Here is a 25,255-nt window from a genome sequence, read left to right on the forward strand (position 1 = left end):
TGAGATAAGAACACATTTGATGGCATTTTTAGGAAAAAGGTGTCCTTACTTTAAAAGAATTTTTTTTAACTAGCTATGTTTGTCATAAGCTCAATTTTCCTTCTGGACTCAAACAGGTACCTCCAGATCTACCAGGCACTGATTTTTACTCTGCACGAACCAAGGAAGCAGACAGGTTGACAATGCTCCTGGGTTTTGAATCTCTCTTCATTTCCACCTCTGTGACTTAGGAGTAATGCCCTTTCTGGAAAGTGTACAGAAATGGAGGATGGAGAAAAGGGGGTAGCAGGAGGACAATGAAAGAAACTTCAAACCAACGTGCGTATCGGTTAAGACCTTCCAGATTCCTCAGAAACAAGGCTGCTTCGTGATGCTTAAGATGTGACCACATCAGGGCCACAGCCCAGGCTCAACCCAGAAACCTTTTGGAAAAAGTCCAATTGGATTGCAACAAAGGATAACAATGCTCTAGACTGAGAAATAACCCCCAAGTAAACTAGAAATCACTGGCTGCACTGAGATATAATTATATTTATAGTTATATATAGGGGTGTATGTGCGTGTGTGTGTTATGTACAGAAGACTTTGAGATATCAGGCACCATTAAGGCGCATCCCTCCTTATAAATGCAACCGCTGAAGTGCCCTAGGAACAGTGTCAGGGCGCACCTGCAGTGTAACAGGAAGAGCCTGAGTGGACAGTCTCCACACAGCATCACAACAGTGAAGCGCTGCAGCACCTCTGGGAACTCCATTAGCCATGTAATGTCATCAAAACTTATAAAACTAGTGCTCCTCCAGATAAAAGTTTTAGGGGGAAAAAATCCCTAAGTAGCAGACTATTTCCCAAGTGGAGCCTGTAATGCTTCATTTCCTGTCCCACAATCAAAGGGGACTCAGTCGAGCTGCTGCCGTTTGGCAACATGGCCAGCATCACATCACAGCAAAGCAAGGAGGAATCAGAGAGGACCGGGGGTCAAGCTGGAGGGCCAATTTCACTCTTTTCCCTCAAACAGGTTTTCTGTTCTGGTGCAGCGCTGACCTGCACGCAATTACCGTATCGTCTGGGCTGAGGACCTGTGACTGGATTCATTTACTATTTTCATTAATGTTATTTATTAACCAAGTATCCCTAAGAACATTACAGTATATTTTTCTTTATATTCAAGCCAACCTCCCCACATCTCCCCGAACAAAAAGTCTAGTACCCAGAATCATGCAGGGATCCTTTTCCGAGCTGATAACCTAATTCCTGTAACAGCTTCAAGTCACTATCTTGACATAGGTGTTTTTCAGGTTTTCAACTACCAGGGCTTTCCTCCCGGCTCCCCAAGTTTCAGTAGCTACTAGTATAAGACCATCTGCAGATAGAATGTTCGAGAAAACAGAGACAAATAATATACCTTTTTCCTTTGAGGGACATGAGATTCTTGCTGTTACTTTTTAAACTACCTTTTTGAAAACGTTTCGGGCTGGCGGTCCCTAGGGAAGAGGGCAGGGGGTGAGGCCTCATTTTTGGTTGGTTTCTCAGGACTCTCCACTCTCCCCAGAGCATTCACAATTCACTCTGGTCACAGAGGCTGAATCGTGCATAGATCCGTACCAGCCCCTTCCAGCTGGATGCTACCTGTCCCGTATCTGACCCCACAGTTGAGAAAAAGAAAACATGTTTCTTTTCCCTTCTAGATGCGCACACAACTAAGGGTACTTGTAATTCCCCCTCATCCTGTACCATCACAAGAAGTCTTGTCTTACCTTTTCAAAGATGCACAAAATAAATATTTTTTTCTTGGTTCCCACCCCCCATTATTGCCAAATAATAATTATAATATTAATAATAAACCACAGAGTTCTTAGATGGGAACAGAAAAAAATGGTTCCGGTTGTAATTCTCGGGGGAAAATAAAACAATATTAAAAAAAAAAAAGAATCACTGTACTTTCTATAAATAAGTGGGTCCTGGGAGCGGGGCGGGGTGACAGGCGGGTGGCGAGTGCCCGCTATTTGCACACGAACTGGTCCACGATCTCTGTGCACTTCTTGCACTTGACGTAGCAGCACCAATGGAATTTGCAGTGGCAACGCTCCGTCTGCACAGTCTTGAACTGGTCGTAGCCGCGGCCACAGCACATGAGCTCGCAGCCGTCCATGCCCTCGGACGTCTTGTTGCACAGGCGGCCCTGCGTGCCCAGCGAGCCCGTGCTCTCGTTGCGCACGCAGTAGTCGGGGCTGGGGTCGATGTAGACCAGGTCCTGCGTGGTGGGCGAGTTGAAGCGGCTGTTGACCTGCACCAGCTTGCCCCGGCTGTTGAGCCGCATGGCCGCCGCGCTGTCGTACTTCTCCTTCAGGGCGTCGCCCACCTTGCGGAAGTCGGCCAGCTGCAGCCAGCAGGTCTTGAGGCTACAGGAGCCCGACACCCCGTGGCACTTGCAGGCCACGTCGGCCAGGTTGTACACCGTCTGTGGGGAGACAGGACAGCAGTGTCCACACGCGTGGACGAGCCCCGGACAGCAGGTGGAGGGGATGTTACCAAAGCTCCCTTCCACCTTCTACATGGAGCCACGGTCAGGGGCTAAACCCAGGCCTGGGCGCTTTCCTCCTCATCCTGCGCTACCAGAAGTCTTGTGCCGCCTTCTTCAAACAGTCTACAAAACAAATATGCTCCTAGCTCCTCGTCACCATAGTATCACACTTCACTGTAATAAGCAACCAGTTTTTAACTGAGAACAGGAAAAGATCACTCAAGTTGCTTCTTTTTTTAAAGGAACACATTACAGCAACTAATATGTCATGAACACTCATCCCAGAGCTTATTTACCCTCTTTACCTGGATTAATCCCCACAGCCAGCCTATAAGGGAAGTGCTAGTATTGTGCCCATTTCACAGAGAAGGAAAGTGAGGCCCATAGAGTTGAATTACTTATCCAGCCATTGGGACGTAGGGGTGCCACGATTTGACCTCAAGACAGTTGGGCTCTAAGCTCTTGCTCAGTGACTTGCCCATGGGCAACCTATCTGTTAAGTAGGAAGGAGGGCTGGGAGGGGTCTAGTCCAGGTGGGATCAGGATTCACATCTTCATCACTATGACTGCTGTGTGCCAGACACTGTACTAAGAGCCTTTATACTGTTTATCTCATTTAACCCTCCCAAACAACATAACACAGGCTGGGTTACATGACGGCACAGTGACGCAGAGAGGGAAAGTGGCCGGCCCGGGCCTCACAGCTAGGAGGTGGAAGAACAGGGCCTGGACCTCAGGTTCTCACTCCCGCTTCCTGCAGAGTCCCGAACCCCACCTCACACTGCCTAAGCCAGGAGCACCCACGCCAGACCTGGGCAGATGGGAGATTTGTCCTAACTCTGCCCCTGAATTCAGGCAACTGGATTCACCTTTCAGAGCCTCCTTTTTCTCACTGTAAAGGGCACTGTAATGGTACCAACCTCACAACACTATCATAAGGATAAAATTAGGAGATGCAAGGAAAGTGCTGAGCATACAATCTGATGCGACCAGTAAATCTGGTCTTTCCCAGGGTGACGAGTGCTTGGCATTGGGTGCTAGTCCTAGGCTCTCACCCTGTCACCTCGGCCTCCCAGGAGCAGTGCCCACTGGCCTCGCCTCACAGCACTGTGCCCAGCTGTCTGGGAGGTGGCGGGTGCCTATTAATAGTTCCCACTACCCACAGTTCCTGTGCCAGGTCCCCCTCCTCCCCTTCAGAGCGGTCCTCGCGGGCTACAGAGGGCTTGTCAGGAACCTGGAGGCTGGAGTGAGCTAGAAGGCCCCTTCCACCCAGAACAGCTCCCTTCTTCCTATAAGGATTCATAACGGGCTATTTTAAAAAATGGGGGGGGGGGGCAAAAAGTACTCCCCTGGCATAAAGGTTTCAGGCACTCAGCTAATGTGCAGAAGGGTTTTGCAGATGTATTTAACCTTTGCTCCCCTTTGACAAAAATAAAAGCTAATGCCCCGAGGAAATTCTAATATGATTTCCTGGCACAGGGTCCAAACTTCCTCCTCCCTGCCCCTACTGTCCTGGAGAAAAACTGTCTTCTGTGTAACCTCATCTGCCAGGATCCAACTTCAGCTCACGGCTCAGATTATAAAACTTACAAAAAGAATTCATTCATTATTTAAAAATGTAGATTTTAGGGGTGCCTGCTTGGCTCAGTCAGTTAAGCACCGGACTTCAGTTCAGGTCAGGATCTCAGTTTCTGAGTTCAAGCTCCACACCGGACTCTGTGCTGGCAGCTCAGAGCCTGGAAACTGCTTCGGATTCTGTGTCTCCCTCCCTCTCTGCCCCTCCCCTGCTCACAGTATCTTGCTCTCTCTCTCTCTCTCCCTCTCTCTCAAAAATAAACATTTAAAAAAATATAGAGGTTCAATGAAAGTCTAATATTAAAGGTGCCTTTTCCAACTCTCCAAAACCCCCTCTCTCTACTTGGAAATCCCTTGACCTTCTCTCCTTGGTTGCTAAGCCCCTGATGATTTCTCTTCATGAGAGAAGTCAAAGAAATCCCCTAAATGGATGAAAGTCCCAAATATGGGCACAATGGAGCCCAGAAGAGTCAACCACATGTCTGTCCTGGAGGCACGTCTGGTCTGAGGCCCTGAGCACACTGTATGCACAGGGTAATGTGACATGGCCCTGTGAGGACAGGGGCGAGCTTTACCGGCTTCCACAGAACACGGGGCTGACACGCCCATTCTGTGGCCTTGGTCGGCTGCAGTGGGGGAGATGGAGTCCAGCCACATTGCAGGCACCACAGCAACAGGAGGCTTGAGAAAGGAGGGGTAAGAGCTGCCCTCCGGAGCAATAATTTGACTCTTCAGGGCACCAAGGGCAAAACCCTGCGAAGTTTAGCCCTTCCCCAACACCTCCAAATGTTTATCATCAATCTGAGAAGAAGCAGCTAGGTTAGCTGGAACTATCTAGATCATCTTTGACTTCTCTGCTCTCTGCTTCATAATGTGTAACCATTAACTTATGATTTTTATCAAGCGCTTATGCAGGCTGACAGTAAGCTGTTCAGCCCTTGGATTGAACCACGAGAAACTTACTGAACTGGTCAGAGATAGTCAAGTATTGGTAACCTCATCTGGATCCACCTACTATACGGTCCCTGCTAGTCCTCACATAACACACATAACCCTAAGTGGCAGTTCATGCCACGGCCATCCAACAGATGTAGAAACGTAGAAACTGAGGCTCATGCACAGAAAGGAACAGAACTGGAATTTAACCTATAGCCCTTTACCCCTGAGCCGTGACGCACGACTTTAATAAAAACACGCCTCGGCCTGTATCGCAATCCATCAATTTTCCTCCATGGCCATGAAGTGGTTCTCTAGGGCCTCAGTTTCCCGAGCTTTAAAAATGAGGGTGTGCGGTTAGAGGTCTCTAAGGCTCCTCCCAGTCCTCTGTATTTTACTCTGTGATTATCTTCCCTTTTCCTCACCCCAAAATACAGAAGAGTGAAATCTCTGACCAGAAAGTTCCTGGCACCTACCTTGGATTCTGTGAAAAAATAATGGCCCTGGTTTTCAATGCTGCCAAAGTTAAGAAAAGTTTCACCCCTTCATTTTAAAGCAGCCATAAAGTGCCATGTGTTTAACCACAGGAAAAAAGGGTCTTTTTAACTATTGTGGAGAAGCTTCCCACCAGGGGAAGGAAAGAGTGGACCCAGAAGGCTGGTGAGGGCTTGCAAAGCTGGTCTCTCTGGGCACTTCTGAGTGGCTCTCCCTTCTATCCACAGCCACCCTCGATTGGCCTGATGGTCAGACCAATAAAATTCCACACTGCTAAAAATGCCTTAGTTTTCCTAGAAAAACTCTTAAAACAAAACAAAACCCTCAATCCCTCAGGCCTGCTTTGTAATGACACAAGGGGCAAGGAGAAAGCAAGTAAGCAAAAAGGTAAGTTCTGGAAGCTGAGGTGAGGGCTTTCTCCACCGTCCACCGGGTACCTACTGGGATAAATAACTCCCTCTCCCAAATTTAAGCCCAACCACAAACATGTTCCAGGGAGGAAGGTGAACGTTATTCACATTTTTATTTCTGAGCTGGGCTGCCCAACTGCACTGGGGACTAATTACAAAGAGCAGAGAAAGCTCTTTCTCGGGCGACTGCAGGAGCACCTTTGCTGGAGGGGGCCAGGGCGGGATGATTCACCTTCAGGAGGCCTTTCTGGGGCGTGCACCCCTCTCCAGAGAGGCCCATGTGTAGGTGCGGCGGGCCCGGAGGAAGGGAAGGAAAAGAGAGGAGGAGAGGGCGAGACAGGGGAGCAGACAGAGAGGGAAAGCGACCCGAGACAGTCAGAAAGGGAAGGAAGGAGGCAGACGCAGAGAGACACAGGGACAGGTGCACCCGGAGGGGCGGCACCGGGCAGGACCGAAGGCTGCGGGGAGCTGCGGAGCTTGGGGGACCCACGAAGGGCCCGGGGCGGGGCGGGACTCACCCTGCGGCCGGCCTCGTTGTTGTGCAAGTTCATGAGGATGCGCGCGCTCTCGTACGAGCCCTTGGCGTGGATGCGCTCCCGCTCGCGCGCGTCCACGAACTCCTTGGCGAAGCGGTAGCCGTAGTCGATGTTGTCGCCGCAGCCGCCCCACAGCCAGTCCCGCGGCAGGTCCTTGGGGCGCGCGGCCCGGCTGCAGCCGCAGGTGGACAGCTCGCCCTCGCGGCACGCGCGGCTCATGGCGTTCACCACCCCCGCGGCGCTCACCGCGTACGTGAAGGCCGTCTCGCGGCTGCCTGTGGGCGGGACGCGGGGTCAGCGGGCGCGTGCCCGCGGCCCCGCTCGGGGCGCCCCGGCCCCAGCACCCCCACCCGGGCCGCGCCCTCCGCGTCAGGGGGAGCCGGGGGAGCCGCCCCAACACGCAGCGGCGGCAAGTGATGCGAGCGGCGCCCCCCTGACGTCTTTGCTCTCGCACTGAGGGGCCCGACGACGGCGCGTGGTTTTCCCTACAGCTCCTGAAAATCCCGGAAACTTACTCCCCAAAAGGCACACGAAACAAGTCATGGAGGGCGAAGAGAATGTGGGGAGACTTCCTTACACTTATTTTAACGTTCGGCGTCCTCTCGAGTTACCTGAGGCAGGAGCACGGGATTTGCCAGGCTTAGAGCCTCTGGAAATCTCGGGCCCTGGGACGCAGAGGCTGCAGCAGCTTGTGGCCTGGCTCCCCTCCGCCATCGCGCAGCCTGGGCGCCTGTCTGAGGCAGGGCTCCTGACTTCCCCAGAGGACATTTCTGAACCTGTTTTTAGAGTACTGTGGTGAAACGTGCCTCTTCTAAAATTCCAAGTTAGCCTGGTAACTTCTTCTGGAAGATGGAGGTCTGCTTTTAAAACAGCCTGCTGTCTTTGATGCTACTTCAGCAACCCCCTCCCCCTGGGCCCCATAGCTTCTGCCTCAAAGTTTTGGAATAATAGCAAGAAGGGAAAAAGCTCAATCTCGGGGGAGAAGGAAAAAAGAAACGTCTTCTCCTTCCCCAAAACTTATAAAGAATACTTCCCTGTAAAACACTGATAGAGGAGCCCTGTCAGGAGGACAATGGAGGCAATCATTAATTTCCACTTGTCCATGGAGACATTTCCATGTGTAACAAGAAGCCACTTAATAAAAATGTGCTAGGAGAAAGAAAGGGTTAACACCCTGCCAGTTGAAGCTGGGCCTGAGGGGTGTCCTAGGGGTGGGGGGCTCATTTCCCTCAGCTATAAAATGAGGGTATTGAACTAAGTACCTAGGTTAAAAAAAAAAAAAAAAAAAGAAAAAGGCCCCTTCTGGCCCTGAAATCCCTGTAGGAGAATAAGTTGCTCCTATACTTAAAGTGCTTGCTAACAATCTTTTTTTTTGGGGGGGGGGGGGAGGTGCAGCATCAGAACAGCTGACGGCAGGACTCAGCCCCAAGCAGGCTGAGGAGGATGGCTATGCCAATCCCAGGGCCCAGGGGCGGCCTTTCTCTTGCAGTCCAGCTCTACATTTCAATGCACCACCATCTGTGATTCCTCCTTGCAGGAACAGTGAAGACTCCCACTTACCACAGACCTTCTCACCCTCAGTTTTAAATATGAATAACCTGAGGAGTGTGCTGGTGGCTGGCCAGAGGATCCAGAATGTTCCTGAAGAGTGTTAGGTCTATCTAGCTCAAATGAAAGAGGCAGGAACATGAGGGAGTGGAGAGATATGAGGTGGGCAGGCAGATTCTAGGAAGTTATTTGAGGATTAACACTGATAGCACAGTCCCTGGATAGGACACTTGTAGAACAAGGCAGTAGCCAGTGGAAGACACAAAGAGTCCTCTGGAGATAGAAGAAAATAAGACAGTGTCCTGTGAGTAGATAGTGCATAAAAGGGCTTTTATACAAAACACAATAATGCTGCTTTTTTTCCATGAGTCTACCTTGAGCATTTCCTTTTTTGCCCTGGAACACACACTGGTAGAAATCTCTAAGCTAATTGGTCACTGCAGGGAAAACGTCAGTTTGAAAAGTGCTCTTTGGCTAATAGCCTGTGCACAGTCTTCCTGGGTGGAACACTGCTGGTTCAGTTAGGCTTCCCTCCCTGTGAAATCCACATCTATTCGGACCCTCACGCCCCTTCAAAATGGAGCCTTTCTTACATATCTTTTCACAGTGTGGAGACAAAGAAGAGACGGAGACAAAAGCTGGAGGAAAGGGTAGCATGATGAAAAATGAGAAAGTTTCCAAAATGAAGAGTGGGCCCTTCACAGAGGCAATTGTATACAGAGCCTCCCAGGCAACTGGCACCCTAGAAAAATGAGTTGAAGAGGGATGGAAATGGCAGTGTGAGTTTCTCAGACACTGGCCCCATCACAGGGTCAAATTCTCATAGATAGGAACTGCTCTCCATGTCCCTGGTGTACTAAGTGCTTTGGAGGGGGGGATGTGCGCGCGCACACATGCGTGCACACACACACATGCACACACACACCTTTCAGCAACAAAGTTGTTTTAAATTTTCCCTTAGCTCATTCTCTTCAAAGAGACTCGCAAATAGAAAAGTGAAAGCCAAGTAAATTTCCCACTATTGAGGCTGGGTCCATGTTCCCCTTCCACAAAAATCTATTCTGGTTTTTCTTCTCTCCATCTCTTTTTTAAATAAATAGAAGAGAAGGCCCCATCAGCCTTTCCACTGCAAACCACCCAGCAGCAGCTTCCGGTGCTGGGAGACCCCAGGCACCTGGGGGACTTTTGGCAAAGGAGAATGTGTTCTCAGATGCCCAGGACATCAGCTAACTTGACGGTGGCATCTAGCAGGGCTCCCTTGGAGGCTGCCAGGGGGTTCTCCTGGGACACACTTACCACCAACCCGGATGGGAACACCACACAGTTGAGGACCAGAGAACATATCCGCAAGGGACGATTAAATATAAGCCTTTGTACCAAAGGTTCTGCGTGTTCCCTGAGGAAGCAGGCCCTTTGAAATCTTGGACCACATTTTAAATAAATCTCCAGCAGAACTTAAATCCACTTAGCAAATGATAGCTTATTCTGAACCCTTTGGCCCCAAACAGGCTACATATGAAGAAAAGACGAGGATCTTAAATCAACGCTGTGTTCAAGAGACTACACAGAAAACCTTTCCAATTGCTGTTTTGCTTCTTGGCTATCATCAAAAATGTATGATTGTTGCTAACTCATATACATGTGAAAAAGTGCCCCCAGAGTGTGAGAGGAAGGCAGGATAGGGGGAAAGCAAAGGTGGGAAGGGAAAGCTGACAACTTACCATTCTGATACCGCTAAAAAAAAAAAAAAAAAAAAAAAAAAGTTCTGAACTTACTCACAATATCAAAATGCAAAACGGAATCTCCACCACACCCCCAGCTAACTACACAGGGCACTCCATGTCAAGGAAAGCTCCTGTGTTCCTGACGCTCAACTTCTAGATTCAGATCCCAGTATATACATTAGCACATTTTAATCATTAACAGGAAGGACAAAGCCCTATGAAACTGCAGGCTGAGGCTGCAGACCATTTTCCCATTCAATTAAAGGAATGGCTTCCAGTCCTGTATTATTTTAGTATATGAAGTCGCTTGGCTCAAACATCCACTGACAACTCTTTTTTGTTCTCAATGAATGCACTTTTCAGGGTTTTTAAAAAAGCATTTTATCCATCCGTGACGGATATTAAGCCAACTTTTTTTTTTTTATCTTCAGTCAGTCTAAACAGTTAATTGCTTTGATAAATGGCTTCTTATTTTAGGAATCACCGCAGTCATATTAATTATAAGGGCTTGTTTGCATAAAACTAAATGGACCTACAATATTCACACTAGAAAACACACATAGGATCACATCTCTCAGATAGCATCCTATGCTATTAAAGCAAACCAAAGGCAAACTGATTTTCCAAATTCTTCGCCTTTAGCCCAATTTTAATGCCACCTCCTCCCTGCAGGGAATAACAAGTTCAATGATACATTTAATATAAAGAATCTGAGCAATACATGTAAGATTTTTTTTTTTAAAGTTTCTAGGTTGAGATCTGAAGGATGTGCTTTTATATCAATTGTCAAAATCACAATGTAAATTGGATCACTTCTAATTAAAATTCTTTCTGGTACTAAAAATAAAGCTTTTTAACATATATACATCTATAGCCTCAGGAAATATCTATATTAGGAAAATTAAAACCTTATTCACTTCCAATGTATCCAGCATTCGAAAGAGGACAGTATTTAGTTTGATGCTTGGGCCATTTGAATTGTGGCTTACGAAACTTCTAACAGTTACAAGAGTTTTAAAGTTTAAAAGGATATAAATGACTCAGCTTTCCTCATCCACTTTTGAGAAACCAAAATAAGTGTTCTGCTTCTATTTTAAACAAAATGCTTTTTAGAAAAATCAAGTGTTCAGAAAACACAGGGGTGTCTTTGATGTTTCCCTTCTGATTTGGTTTTTAAAAAGCCCAAAACTTACAATCAGGTGTGAGGACAGGAATGAAAGCAAGCAGCAATAAAGACAAAAATTCCCAACCAGCACCCTGCTGGAAAGATTCCCCTCCTTATCAAGCTTGTCAGTAAGCACTAAATAAAGCCTTTTTCCAGGAGAATCATTGGCCTATATTAAAAATATGTGAAATGGTTTCCTACCTATCTGCATAACCCTGCCAAAAACAGAGGTGTTATCCACGGTACTGCAATTCCACCTTCGATGTCGGAATTGATACTGGCATTCTTTGATGCCTGTCTTCGCGCCTTCTCCGATGTACTGCATGTGGTCCTGATACAAGTGGCACAGTTTCTTCTGTCCTTGAGAAAGTCCTGCCAGTTGGCTGCAGAGAGGCTGTGCTCCTATGATATATACTTCTGACATCTGAACAGGGTTATTCATACCTAGCGACCTAAAAAGGGGGGGAGATGTGCATTCAAGATTTACGTGAACTCTCGAGGTAGGCCCCCTGAAAGCATGTCAGCAATACATAGTTTTAAGCACACAGATGCTTTTTCTCTCCTGCTTGTCCTCATGACAAAGTAGGAGAAGGGCTTCATAAAACTTCTCTGTTTAAACTGCACTCAGAAAACGGAGGTATTGTATAGTCCCCACCCGGCCATCTGGCTCCTCAGCTAGGCTTTCACTCCCTTCCGTGCCCTCCTTGCCATATACCTGAACCAATATTTCCGAAATGCGCTCAGAAAAGAGGGAAATGGCGGTTTTGGGGATGGGCCTCTGACATTAGAGAAAGTGACTCACTTTGCCCCACAAATTGGACCGATCTGCCTTTGCAAACGTATGAATGCCGAAAGTAGACACAATTAGACACGGGGAGGAGATAGCAGTTCCTTCTGATTGATGGAAGGACGCTGAGACAAATATAGAGACTGGAGAAAATCCACCGTGTTCTGGACATTTTAAAAGGGCTCCTTATGTGATTGTGAAAGACCCAAGACAGGGTATCCAGTGAATACAAGTCATGTTTGACAGTCAGAAAAACGCTGTTCATTTGCAGGGAAAAAATATCCAGAACGCCGTCAGAAATAATCCTCTGGATATACTGCAGTTGATCTACAAGGCCCCTAACCAGAAAGAACCCCTCATTTAGGGACATTTGACTACTTCAAGTTAACCTCCTTTCGATCAAATTTCCAGCGCAAATACTTCCCCACTTGGAGGTTAGCTGTCTTCCTACAACTCTGCCTACTTCAGACCCTGAAGGTTAATAACCTCAAGTGACAGAAAATAAAAGCTGGAACTCACTTTTACTACCTAGAGGTGGCAAAAAGTAAATTTTATAGATAGGCTTACAATTATTAGAGAAGTGCGTTTCAGTTCCCTTTTATTACATGATGTACTACAAGCATACATCTGAACAAGGGCCTCACAGAAAAAGGCGTAGATTTATAGGCTCCCGTTCCCTATGGAACTAAAGATAAGCTTGACAATATTAACAAGTTAAAAGAAAATTCTGATTTCCAAATATATAAATAAAATATACTATGTACATACGCATTAGATAAGTGGTCTCAAATTCACCATTCAGCTCTAAAAACCACAGCATCATACAAATGAATCTTTAAAAAAAAATAAAGTAAAGTAAAGAATATGTACTTAGAAGGAACTTACCACCAAGAATTGGCTTCTATTACAACCTGGGCGAAGGAGAAAAATATGGCCAAAGCCATTAGGAAGAACTTGGAAGACATTGCACTTCCAGCCGTCCCCAAAGCAACTCCTGGGCTTAATATTCCAATCGACTTCTGGAGAGGGAAGAAAGGAGCAGATGTTTATTGCCTCTCAGATAATTTTCAAGCATACAAGTTTAAACAACGGAAGCATCCGGGGTCTCTTAAGTTTACTGTTGATTGACTGCGCTTCTCCTCCGTGAGTTTTTTGATGGCAAGATATAGGCAGTTTCTTTTTCCAAATTAATCCACCCACGCAACCTCACCAGGAAATCTGATTTCGCTGGGATCCTGAGCGCGGGGCACGCCAGCGATTACAAACATGTCTCAATGCTGTTGAGTCAAAGCCCCGGTGCCAAGCGCTGCCTCTTTCCTGCTCGTTCTCTTCCCGCACCCCCTCGCTCCCCTCTAGTCCGCGCTGCGCTGGGTCCCTCCTCGGAAGGAATTCACTCGGGAACCCGCCGCCACCCTCGTCCGCTCCCCAACCTGGGCCGAGCAACAAGTGGAGCCGGAATTAATTCCATGGGCGAGAGGAGCGCGGAGGCGAGTGGAGCGCGCCACCGGCGGCTGTGGAGGAGGCGGGGTGGCCTGCTCGTGGGGGGGGGGGGGGGGGGGGGGGGGGGGGGGGGGGGGGGGGGGGGGGGGGGGGGGGGGGGGGGGCGAGGCCCCGGGGAGCAGCTTGCGCGAGAGTGCCCAGCTGGGAAATGCAACTCGGAATTAACAGCGTATGTTTCATAATCAGTTTACAGGCCGCTTTGGGGGAAGCCACTTCCAGAGGGGGAAGGGCAACCTGGGTTTCCTTAGGATACTCTTCAGCCAGAATGGAGTGGGGCGGGGGGGGGGGGGGGGAAGATGGGGGGCAAGAGGGAAAACGGAGAGAGAGAGAGATCGGCTTTCTCAACCAAGAAAACCGAAAACGGTGCCCCCTCCCTTGCCTGCGGGCTCCTCCTCGGACTCCGCGTACTCCAGGGAAGGGACAGCACCCTCGAGGAAACAAGGGGGTCCGGGTCCCACTGTTGTGGGAGCGGATCTCTTCCCTGCCTTCCCACAAATTCTGAGTTTTTCATTTCGCTCTCCCTCCCGCCTCCCTTCTGTCCCCACTCCTGGCAGCTGCCACGGAGAAGGAGGAAAGGAAGCCAAGGGCGATTCCAGTTTGCTTTGGTTCTGGTCTGGTGGTGTCGGCCACTTCGCCATCGCGGCACAGTGAGCCTGGCCTTAGAATACCCCCACCCCACCCTCCAGCCCAATTCAGACTCGGTTCGGGAAGCCCCGAAGGGTGTGGGTGCAGGGCGAGGCCAGCGCCGGTTCGAGCGAGCCCTCGGCCGGGCCAGAGACGCGCCGGCTTCCGCGGCGGCTGAGCCGCTGGACTGCAGGGCACGGAGGGCCCAGGCGATGAAGGTTCCCGTCGAGAAGAATTTCGGGGTCAGGGGGAGGCCTTGGAAGCTTTCGCTGCCGTTCCTCCCCACTGGTGACTTCTCCACCTGTAGGCGGCGGCGGCGCGAGACAGTGGCGGGTGCCGGTGGGAGGAGCGGGTTTCCAAAATCCCCTTTTACATTTCTGATAAGGGTAACCCGCTGCACCGCCCGCAGCCCCCAGGGAGCCCTTTCCTCGGGAAAGGAACGGTGAGCCTCCTTCGGGCGACAGAAGGGCCTGGAACGTGCGCCTCAAAGGGGCAGAGAGGACCGAGGCAGCCTTAGAAACGCGTAGGAGCCCAGGAGTGTGCCAAGGCTTTTCCCAGCCCGCCGTCCTTTCGACCAGGACAGCTCGGGGCTTCTGCGAGGGAAAATGCTTATTGTGGTCCCCAGCGCCCGCTAACCAGGGCTCTGAGCCCTTGGCCCACTCATTCTCCAAACGCCGAAAAGCGAGAGGCGCAACCCGGAGAGTAGAACCTGGGGTTTCCCCAGCCTAGGAAAGAGAAGGCTCGGTCTCCCTCCCCACCCCCGTCCGAAGTGTCAAGTTTCCTCCAGGGGAGGGGGTGGGCTGCGAGGTCTGCCTTCGCGCGCGGCCCAGACTGCAAAATCGACTCTCTCCCCTCGGTGGCCAAGGCCGCGCGCGCGCGCGCACACGCAACACACTCATACACATTCACACACGCAAACACATGCACAGACACACACGCACCGGCGTGCTTCCGAGACGCCGGCGGAGAGGGCTGCTGGCCGCGCGCACTTTCTGAGCTTCCCGACGGGCGGGGCGCGCGGGGCAGGGCGCGGGCAGCGGAGAAATTGATAACAGATTCGGCGGATTACAGCAGATCTCTTTGTTAGAGGCGAAGCCACACAAGCCGAACCGACTTTGGGCCGGAAGACCCCGGGGCGAGTCCGCCCGTTCCCAACTAGAAGTGGGCCACTGGATCTCCGAGACTCGGTCTCCCCAGCTCCAGACTGGGGATAGATGGGTCAGAAGTGTCCCAAAGGGGATGGGCAGGAGAGCCCTTCGAGTCTCGTCTCCACTTAACCCCGCGCGCTTGCCCGGAAACACCTTGGCCTTCTTCCCACTCCAACCCCCAAAAAAGGCCCCACAAGTTTGAAGGGCTGAAAGAACCGACAGCGAACTAATAAATACATTGACTCTGTAGGGTAAACACTCCCGCCTGTCTACCAAGAGATCTGATCCGAAAAGACCGTACAAAACGAGACCTCTCCTGAGACTGTCACACCGGGGCTAAAACAAAAGTTCTGGGCAGAAGGCTGAGTTTACCAAAGAAGGGACTGAATGTTTTCGGACACTTTCAGGGCGCCGGGAAACCCACTTACGTAGGGATCCTCAGAATGTGTTCCTAGCATGTGATAGGGAGGGGGACTTGGGGCACTTGAGAGGTTCTAGCGCAAGGAAGGAGTGAAGTGGGGGTAGGGCGTTTGTGTGCCCTTATTTCCAAAGCCAGCGCAGCTCAACTCGGTATCTCCTCCAAAGCCCTTGCATTTGCATTGAAGGTGTGCCTAAACCTTCTTAATCAACTGGGGTGCAGGCGGGGGGGGGGGGGGGGGGGGGGAGGTGAAGAGGAGTGAGAGAGAGAGGAAACCATCACTCTGGTTAGAAGAGGTTCCCGGGCCAAAGAAAGCGTCCTAAGGAGGCGCAGCACCCGATTCCTCCATCCCACCGCCCCTAAAGAGAAATTCCGCAAAGGCAGGGAGAAGATTCTCCACCCTTGGTCACTCGGTCACCCTTGGTCACCCTCACTCGGTCTGGACATCCCCTTACACCAGGCTTTTTGCGCCCAGAGTCCCCCCTCCCCCAAGTCTTCGAGAATAGCAATGATGGGTAAAGACCAGCGAGGAGTCAGAAATGTCTGAACCGAGCTCAAGGTGGCTAAAAGGATAGGAAACTCCAAGAATCTCAGCTCTTGGTGGGAAATAAACGTTGTCTTCCCCACTGTGATCTCTCCTTGAAGGAGAGAAACAGGGAAAAGTGCGTAGGATAAAGGGGCTGCAACCACAACGTTGGGACGCCCTGCCCCAGGAAATGCGGGGAGAAGCGGAGCGCAAGGATTTAAAGCAAGCCGAGCGGACTGGAGGTCTGCTTCGGTGGCTGGGCGAGGGGAGGGGGTGTCCAGGCCGCCCCTCGCCGCTGCCATATGGTGTCCACAGCGCTGCAAGTGTGTGGTGTGTGTGTAGGGGGAGGGGTGTAGGGAAGCCGGACAGAGAAGGTGGAGGGAGCTCCTTGCGCCCAAATCAGTGCAAGGATTGCCCAGGCTCAGGACTGAACCGCTGGTCCTGTAACACGGACTCTCCAAAGGCAGAACCCTGGCCAAGCCCAGCTGTCTCCCTGTCTCCCCACCTCCATCCCCAGGACAAGTCTCTTCAGACGCCAAGCCTCTCTCTTTCTTCCTCTCGCACACACGTATCACTTCCACCTTCATACACAGGTTCTCAACTCTATCCAGAGGAAGAACATAGTGTCCAGTGGAAGGAGAAAGAAAATTAAAGATCAGTTCAACCCTATCCTTCAGAAGCTGTTTCAACTCCACTTTTTAATAGACGAGAAAATTGAGGCCCCGAGAAAGGGAAAGCAACACTTGTCGCCTCCCACAGACAGCACGGGCGAGAGCGCCAAATCCGGACCCTAGGCCTCCTAGGGCGACGCTCCGGTTGTTACGTCCCGGTTGGAGGTAAACCCTTCCTCCACACGCCCCAGCCCAGTTTGCTGGATCCGGATCTCTGGCCCCTTCCTCACGGAGGCGGCCGCTCATTGCAACTTGTCCTCTGGGTGCCTCGGATGGGCCCTCCGAGGAGAGAAGCTGGTGGTCGGGAAGGACGAACGGAGCCAGAGGTGGGAGGGAGAGGAGAGCGGCTGGCGGGTCCGCCCCAAGGAACAGACTCCCAGGTGTCCTACCTCCAGGCAGCCAACAGGGGGCAGCCGGCACCGCACGGCGAGGATGAAAAGGCAGCGGGACGAGCAGAGCTCAGCGCGCGCGGTGCTAACCCCTTGTGCACCGAGGCGCTCCGGTGAGAGAAGGGAAAGACTTGGGACTCCCGGGCCAGTCCTCCTGGGGAGGGTCCTCCTTTGTGGGGCCGGGCGGGACGAAGGCTAGTAAGCCCAAGACCCGAGAACAACTGACCCTTTACTCCTCCACCCCCCACACGCAGGGCACGGATCTACGCACTCGGACAGAATTTCCGCGGCCTCTCCATCGCTTCCGCGCACTCAGCGTTGCCCACTCGGAACTCCCCTGGCAGAGGCTTTCTAGAAACGAAATCTCCAGATCAGGCTGGAGCAGCCTGAATATTGGCGGGAGGGCAGGGGCTGTGGAGGTGCGCTCCCAACCCAGGCTCCAAGTGACTTCCAAAACAGCGAATTGTCCATTTAAAGACGCGAGGGGAGAAGGGGGCCCCGATGCCAAACTGGAATTGGAAAGTAAAACAAGGCCGCGGGGTCTCCAGGTTTCGGGTTCTTTTTAAACTTTTTTTTTTTTGGTGGGGAGTGGAGGGGGGGATTTGTTTGATTTAGGAAACATCTTACTTCTAATTCCATCCTTATTTTCTAGAAAAGTAACATAGAGATCAAGAAGAGTGGAACTAAGGATCGACGCTTGGAGGACAGAGAAGTTGTTTGGAAAATAACAAGTTATATTGCAGGAAGAAATGTTAACTTTTCGCAAAAGTGAACTCCCGGTGACCCTCGGAGTGTGTGACTCGGCTTTAACATACAACTGACAATTAAAACAAACAAGAGTTCACAAACTGCCTCCCGCTCGCTCTCCCAATGCGGAGGCCCAAATGTTTCCAAAGGACAAGGCAGATTCCGCGCAGGGGGCCGGGGTGCGCTCTCCCAGCGGACAGGATTAAAGCCACCACTGCCAGCACTCCCCGCCCCCATCACCGCGGCAAAGGGCTTGAGCTCACCCAGTGGCGGCTAATAATGCTAATAACGCAACCCGGCTCCCGCGCCGGGGTGCGCGCTGGCCCCCCACCAGGCATTCTTAAAGGAACAGGCCTGCAGCTCTAGGATTCCCTCGGCCGGGCGCGACGAGCCTGCAACCTGGCCTCCGGCAGCAGAGGACAAGAGAAGAGGGGGCGGTGCACTGCTCTGGGGTGTCGGCTCCTAGTCCTGCAGCCCGGTCTCCCAACCAAGGAGTCTTCCTCCCCTTTCCGAGCCCCGGCCACACACCCTCTCGGTGCCCGCGCAGTGGGCGCTTCGTAAATATTTGTTGAATTGAGTCATTATCCTGTTACTGAAATATACATAATAACTTACACCGGTGTTTCTCAGGGCAAAAGGAAAGTCATCCGTGAACCGCTTTTTTTCTGCCCTGGCTCATCCTTCCTTTCCCCCCCAAAGTCTAAAAGGTTTGCAGAACTTTTGGTGGGACAAGAAGTCTCCGGGGAGACCGGCAGTGCGCGAAGGGGTTCGGCCGTGGGCAAAGGGGTAGAGGTCCCTGCCAGCTACGCAGGAGTTTCAGCTTCTGGGGGCAGTAGGAGAAATGGAGGGATAGGGAAGAGGTGGGGGGGGGGGGGGGGAGTCAGTTAACTTCCAAAAGAAAAAAAGTAAAGAAAAAAAAGTGGCGAGCGTTGGCAGCGCACAGAACACCTACCTTCATGGCGAGGGGGAGGGGACGCGGCTGCGGGGAGGAAGTCGCCACTAGAGCGAGGGCAGCCGAGGAATCCGAGCAGAGCCGCCGGGTTAAGCCTGGGGGGACGATCCGGCGCAGAGCTTCGGACTCCTCCTGGGCGCGTCCGGCAGGCGCAGGAAATCACAGGCAAAGCAGTCACTGGCGCCCAAGTCTGGGGGCCCGAGCCGGAGTAGCGCCGGGATGCGCTCGGGAACCGATGGGGCGCCGAAGCCTGTCGGTCGGCAGCAAAGGCAAAGCCGGGCCGGCGCGCAACAAGGGAGCCGCGGGTCCGGCGAGGGCGTGCAGGCGACTGTTCCGCGGCGAGGCGCTCCCTCTCCAACGTCCATCAGCGACGGCGGTAATTAGGGCTTTCCAACCCCAAATGTGGGCGTGATTGTGCAAAAGACTTTACAACAAATAATAAAAAAAAAAAATTCTTCACAAGAGGGTGAAAAAAATGCCCCCACTACTCAACTCTAGCCCGAGGCGGGGGCGGGGGCGATCCGCGCGCCCAGGTGCCCCCAGTTCGTTCACACCACGGATTCTGCAAACTCCCGGCGGCTCACGCCTCCCGATCTCCAGCTCCTCCTCTCCAAGTCTGTGGCCGAAACGTCTGCTTCCAGGCGCTGATCCTGCGGCTGCGAGGGAGTGTGTGGACGTCTGTGTACACACACAGACACACACCCACACAGAGCCCCCCCCCACCCACCCCCAACACTGAATCTTTGGGGCCTCAGAACAATCAGGCGCGCAGGGCTTTTTCTCCGGGAGATGCCGCTGAAAATGCACAAGTCGCCATCGGAGCTGCAAGAATCAGAGCCAACTTTTGTCCTTTCATTTTACGGTGTGGCAAAAAGGGGGCGCAAAATGGGTAAAAGTTGTCCCCCGAAAGTTCTGCGCGCGATGGAATCGGGGTGGGGGGGCGATGGGCGATCGCCGCAGGGGAGACGCTGGCTCCCCCCCTTCCCACTCCCTTTTCTCTCTTCGGGTTAATCCCCGTCTTCTCCCCGCCTTTCCTGGGCGAAGGGCGAAGAGGGGCGAGGGCACCGCGAGCGTGGGGCTAGGGAGGGGCGAGGGCCAGGGGCTCCGACGCGGCTGCTCAGTTCTGGCGGTCCATGGCCGGCGCGGCTGCCCACCTCCTCGTTTGGCGCCGGGGCCCCAGGGGCGGGCGAGCGAACAGGCGGGCGGCGGGCGGTCGGGGGCGCGGCGGCGGCGGCGGCGGCGGCGGGAGGAGCTCGCTCGGCGGCGGCCGCACAGCACCGGACTCCGGGCAGCAGAGGCGGCCGCCTTGGAGCTCGCAGCAGCCTTCCACGGGATCTGTGCCCCGCAGACTGACTGACCGCAGGGACCGCGTCCCCCCCCGCCCACCCCCTGGCCCTCCTCGCCAACTGCCTCCCTCTCTCTCCCTCTCTCTGGACTCCTCTTTCCCCTGCTGTTCTCGGGGGGGGGGGAGGAAAAAATTTTTTTAAGTTGCAGAACCAAAGGCGGCTGGAAGAGAGAGGGAAGGGGGGAGAAAAGAAAGGGGGAAAAAAAAAAACTCAACTTCGCCTTTGCGCATGCGTGGTGAGGCCGGCCTATGACAAACTCCGCAGGATTTTAAAGCCGTACCATGGCTGGGGTGCAGGGGGGGCGGAATACGCTCCCTGCTCGAGCCCCCTTCTATGGGCTCCCCATCCCCCAGGCATCTGCCGAAAGAGAGAGGTCCATTCCGCAGCCGCTGCCTGCCTGCCTCCCGGCCGTCTGCGCTCTTCCACAGCCGCCCACCCTCAGGAGGCTGAACCCCAACTTCCCGGTCTGGAACCCTGGGCTCGCCGGTCCCACGCGGCTCCCACTGGGGCTGCAGGGGCCCTGCTGCCCCGGCACGGACCCTCGGGGAGGACCCCCTCCTCCTTCTTATCCCTGGGGGAGGGTCGCTAAGCCCCCGGGGCTGGAGACTAGGTTCGACGCGCACATCAATCACCGCTCCAGTGCAGGAGATTTGGGCACTGGGGTGTGCGATTGAGCCTCTGGCTGAGACCCAGGGCACCCAGACGCGAAGTGTAGTGCTGCCTGGTGACTCTAGGTGGGTGCCCTCAGAGAAACCGGCGAAGTTCCGCAAAACCAAGTTCCAAGCATTGGAGCTCTTAGACCCTTGCAGACACCTGTGGGTGTCCCGCCCGGAATACAGGATACGGTTGGTGGATGTGTGTCCCCCCATGTCCAGCATGCCAGGGGCACCAGCCCAATTCTTATTCGGAGTCTTCCTCATCCTCCAGACACCCGAGGAAGTGGAAGATACACCACACACACACACACACACACACACACACACACACACACACACACACGGATTCGATTTCTGACATCCAACAGCATGCACTTGACCTTAAGGCAAAAACTTCATAGCCTGGGTCCTTCTGGGTGGTGGCTGTGTTGTTTTGTTCCTTCCATCCCCACCCTTGGCTGACCACCCCAGGTTGCTCTGGGAGAGGGTCCAGAGATGCTGTCCCACGCTTCCCAGTCCCTTACTGAACCTTACTCCTCTCAGCTAATGGGACTCCTTCTCAGCCCTGGCCTCCTGGTAGGCACCAAAATGGCAGTGTAGGCTTCCCAGAAACTGCAAGAGATGCCCCTTCCCCCTCTGGCCTTGCTTTCTTTAGCCAAGGGTGCAGGAAGCCTTGAGGAAGGGGAGCCCAAGGTCATCAAAGCTCCTATTGAGACCTCTCCCATTCATCTAAGTCCCCTGTCCCCTCACCTTCTTTAGGTCTTGACCAAATAACAATGACCTATGGGTGTTTTCCAGTTTTCCATCTATTCCGAGATGTGTCAGTCCCAGGGGAGGGTCTAAACATGAGGGGTCTGTGCCTGGGAAACCTCCCCTGTGCAGCTTCCCTCCCCATTCTCTTCTCTCCCTTCGCAGTTTTAACCTATAACTGCAGCCTGGGAGTCTCCTGGCCAAAGGAGCACTCATGTCTCCTAGACAGGCAGCCCAATGATGCCCAGAGGCACCAGTTCAGTGACCAGTTCACACGTGGAGGCACTGGGAAGTGGCAGGAAGTGGTTTGTTGAAGAACGGAGCTTTCCCAGGGTGCTGAAGCCACTCCATGCCTGAGTGTCCCTGAGTCCACATAGATGAGCTTATTGCTACAAGAGAAAGGCTACTAACTTGTTCTACCCCTACAGCCTGTCCAGAAACACTGGCTCTCCAACACAAACCTTTGTCTAAAATTTGCTATATTCTGAATTATCTAGATCATTGCCTGCTTTTCTCCAGTTGCCTTTGCTTGTGTAGACACAGCCCCAATAGTTTTATTGCCTGCTTTGCTGTCTTTCATCTAGAGGTCAGTAGTGTTAGACAGTGGTTGACTATAGACTGAAGTTCCTACCCTCCTAGGCCACTTTCTAGCTGTCAAATCTCTGACAAGCCATTGTCCCTCTCCATGCCTTAAAATCCTCTTCAAGACACATATATACAGACAAACACACAAAACACAGAGAAGTATAAGGACCTGTGGCAGGGGTGCAGTGAAAAGGAAATGGATGACCTTGGAAATAAGGGACGTGGCAAGAATGAACAGTGAGGGTCATGAAGTACTCAGCATGGGTCACTTACCAGGTACTCTATACCTGCTCTTCAGAAAGCAGCTCTGAAAACAAAAGTTTTCAGACTCCTTTGGTGGCAGAACTGGACCTCATGTGACAAGACCATTTATAGTCTTGATTTATTCCAGTTACAGTGAATGGCCACACTTTTCACTGAAGAAATAGAAACAGCATTGAGTTATTGGGTACTTCCCCAGACCTCACTGAAGCCTTCTGCAAACTAAATAATTATGTGCCCCCATATTATCATTCCAAAAGAATTCCAAAATTTTCTGACATGCCAATCTTACCCCAGGACTTCAGATACAGGATTGTGAGTTTCATCTGAAGATGGAAATGATGGGTGTGCTGAGAGTACGCCCTGCAGGGATGCAGGAAGCTCTGTGACAGTATCTTCCATGCCTATAACACCCGTGCTTAGAACAGTACCCGGCACCTAGTAGGTGCCCAAAACTATTTGTTGAATGATCAAATGAGTGCATGAATGGATGAAAGGGTTATTTCCAGAGAATGATGTCAAGGAGAACCAACTGGAAAATCATTTTAAGCCTTCAGTCCAGAGGGTGCTTCTCTGGAAAACCAGGCTCGGTTGTAAGAGCCAGTCCATTTCCCGGTGTTGGTGGCCTTGCCTAGGGGGTGAGCAGACAAAGAAGGGAAACCGAGGCCTCTCCATCCCCACCTTCTAAGATTCTTGTCGGATCCACCTCCAGCTTGTGGAACTCCCCGTTTCCCCTCGCGAACCCCCTGTGCATTTGAGTGTGTGTACTCCGATTGAGTCATCTGCAGGCACACAGGCAAGGCATCGCTGTGCTCCACTCATTAAAAGTGCTTTTGAGTCTGTGGAACAAATAAATCAATATTTTTGGCTGCTCTCCCAACAGGGTTATTTCACCAAGAGGAAGCGCAAGATAAGGAATTTATGAACGATCGCATCCCCTGTGCCGCCTTTCCCAGAGTGGGAGAAAGCAGTGCCTGGGTTGTCATTCTGGGAAAATCTACCCCCCTTTTATGCCCAGCAAATAATATTTTATGGCCCTGGGTTTATGGTGGTGTTTTAATGATCCACTGTAGAAAGGGGTTTTCTCTCCAGTCACTAGAATTTGTTAAGAAGGGCTGGAGGCCATAAAAGAGGGGTGGGCCCCAGGGACAAACAGGCTCCATCTTCTGAAATAAACTAATAAAGCACCCCAAGATGTTTACTCCTTCGCCTCAGAGTCAAGACCAGCCAGGCTGCCTGTGAGGGGCCCACAGATGGAGCGCTAAACAGAACAAAGAGGCCGGAAGGGGGTCGGGGCTTCCTCACCACCACATGGCCACAGTCAAAGCAATACCATCGCATTGTGATGCCACCAGCCCCTGGGCTGCAGAGGACAGGGACTGCCTTGAGGTTGGAGGACAGTTGTGGACACCGGGCTGACTCAAGCTCTCCTTGTACTGTGTTCCTCTCACTGAGAGCCCTGTTTATTTTTATCATCAATGGTGTGCCTTGGGGGGAGGGGGTTCTGAATGGATGCTTTTGGCTTTTTTTTTTTTTTTAAGTTTTAAGTTTTAAGGGGCATCAGCGTCAAACAAATCTAAGTCTAAATCCCAGCTCTGCCTCTTGCTGACTGAGTGGTCACTTCTCCTTCTGAGCCTCAATTTCCTCCCCTGAAAAATGGAATATATTAGGGATGTTCTAACAATTGATGTTCCAAAGGCCTATGGCGATAGCTGTTGTGATTATTTCAACACTAGGAATGTCTGTGCCGGGGCCCTGGGTAAAATCCGGAGACAAAAAAGTTGCCTGAGGAGGGGTGGGGGAGGGGTCCAGGAAAAGAAGAAAAATGTGAGCACCAGTTATACGATTATCTGCAGTGTCTGCATGATAGAATCCAATAAGTAGGAGGCTGATAAGATAATAATGACTAATGAATAATAGTAACAATTGCTGGTGACACTGTTTGAGCCCTTACTATGTGCCAGATGCCGGCCTGTTTGAACTCTTTATATTCATTGATATGTTTCATCCTTATTACTTCATGAGGTAAATCCTATTATTATCTGCATGATATGGAGAAAAGGAAAGGTTTAAAGAGGTCACAATTTCTATAAACTCGAGCTCTTTTAGTGTCCAAAGCCCAGTGTGTGAACCCTGGTAATCGGACTCTAAGTAACAGAGGCTTAAGGACCACACTTCATCTACCTATAGATAAAGACAAAACTCGCTTTTAAAAGGCGTCTTCCTGGTTCCCCAAGTGTGCCCACACCTTCTCCTTGGGCCCTTCCCACATCAAGCTTACTCTAAGTGGAAAAAGTCTTTTCTGAAAGCTTCTGATTCACTCCACTAAGCACTAAACATGGATACCAGCAGACTCAGCCCCATTAGCCAGCCTGATGGAAGTCCATTTGACGGAGCTGTGGAAGATGCGTCCTTTCTTCATTACTTGGCTTTCTGTGACGTCATGACTTCCCACCCTCATCCCACCACTACCATAAGGACCCACAACGTCCACGCTGGGCAATCCACCTTGAATTCTGACCTCACGTGGAGCAGTGTCCCGTGAATTCCCCGCTATCTGGAACGAGTTTGGTCTGATCCTCCTGTGTTATCCCTGAAGCCACGGAGGAGGACATGAGGTCTCTCTTACCAGCTCAGAATATATTATTCCCCTGTTTAAAGTCCTTCAAGGACTCCCTAGTTTATCAGATAAAGTCAAAACCAGTCCCCGCCTGCCTGCAAGGCTCATCAGAATGCATCTTTTGCATTTGCTGTTCCCTCTGCCTGAAAAGCTGTTCCTCCGATCTGGGTACTTCACTCTATTCAGGTCACCACCTTAGTGCACATATTCACTTAATATAGCCTCTGCTCCCTCTGCTGATGAGCCTCTGTATGATTTGCTTCTTTCATCCTGACCTAAAATGACCTGATTTCGTTTGCATGCATGTTTATATTTATTTTCTGTTTCCCCTTGCTAGAACATCAGCTCCAGGAGAGCAGGGATCA

General features: G+C 51.6%; 1 protein-coding gene across 3 annotated transcripts; it reads right to left on the reverse strand.

Moving 5' to 3' along the window:
- Positions 1-1,865: 1,865 nt before the first annotated feature.
- WNT5A (Wnt family member 5A) lies at positions 1,866-19,365 on the reverse strand. Of its 3 annotated transcripts, none has more exons than XM_039257438.1 (5): positions 18,673-19,365; positions 12,583-12,716; positions 11,112-11,362; positions 6,456-6,748; positions 1,866-2,458 (listed from the first exon to the last, which is right to left on the reverse strand). In XM_039257438.1, exons 1-5 carry the CDS (start codon positions 18,676-18,678, stop codon positions 2,000-2,002), a joined length of 1,143 nt encoding a protein of 380 aa, XP_039113369.1. In that variant the 5' UTR covers positions 18,679-19,365; the 3' UTR covers positions 1,866-1,999. The 3 variants fall into 3 exon arrangements, with proteins under 3 accessions (XP_039113369.1, XP_039113368.1, XP_039113370.1); XM_039257437.1 differs by lacking the exon at positions 18,673-19,365 and adding an exon at positions 17,984-18,168; XM_039257439.1 differs by lacking the exon at positions 18,673-19,365 and adding an exon at positions 12,908-12,939.
- Between the last annotated feature and the right edge of the window lie 5,890 nt (positions 19,366-25,255).

Source organism: Hyaena hyaena, unplaced genomic scaffold, assembly GCF_003009895.1.
Source record: "Hyaena hyaena isolate Hyena2069 unplaced genomic scaffold, ASM300989v1 scaffold_618, whole genome shotgun sequence".
Lineage (NCBI taxonomy): Eukaryota > Metazoa > Chordata > Mammalia > Carnivora > Hyaenidae > Hyaena > Hyaena hyaena.

Excerpts from the sequence above, each read along its gene's own strand:
- WNT5A (XM_039257437.1), bottom strand. The coding sequence starts at position 18,058 with ATGCCTGGTGGGGGGCCAGCGCGCACCCCGGCGCGGGAGCCGGGTTGC. Across the intron at positions 12,717-17,983 it reads GCATTATTAGCCGCCACTGG|AAGTCGATTGGAATATTAAG; the intron begins GTGAGCTCAAGC and ends TTCCCTCTCCAG. Across the intron at positions 6,749-11,111 it reads TGGCAGGGTTATGCAGATAG|GCAGCCGCGAGACGGCCTTC; the intron begins GTAGGAAACCAT and ends TCCCGCCCACAG.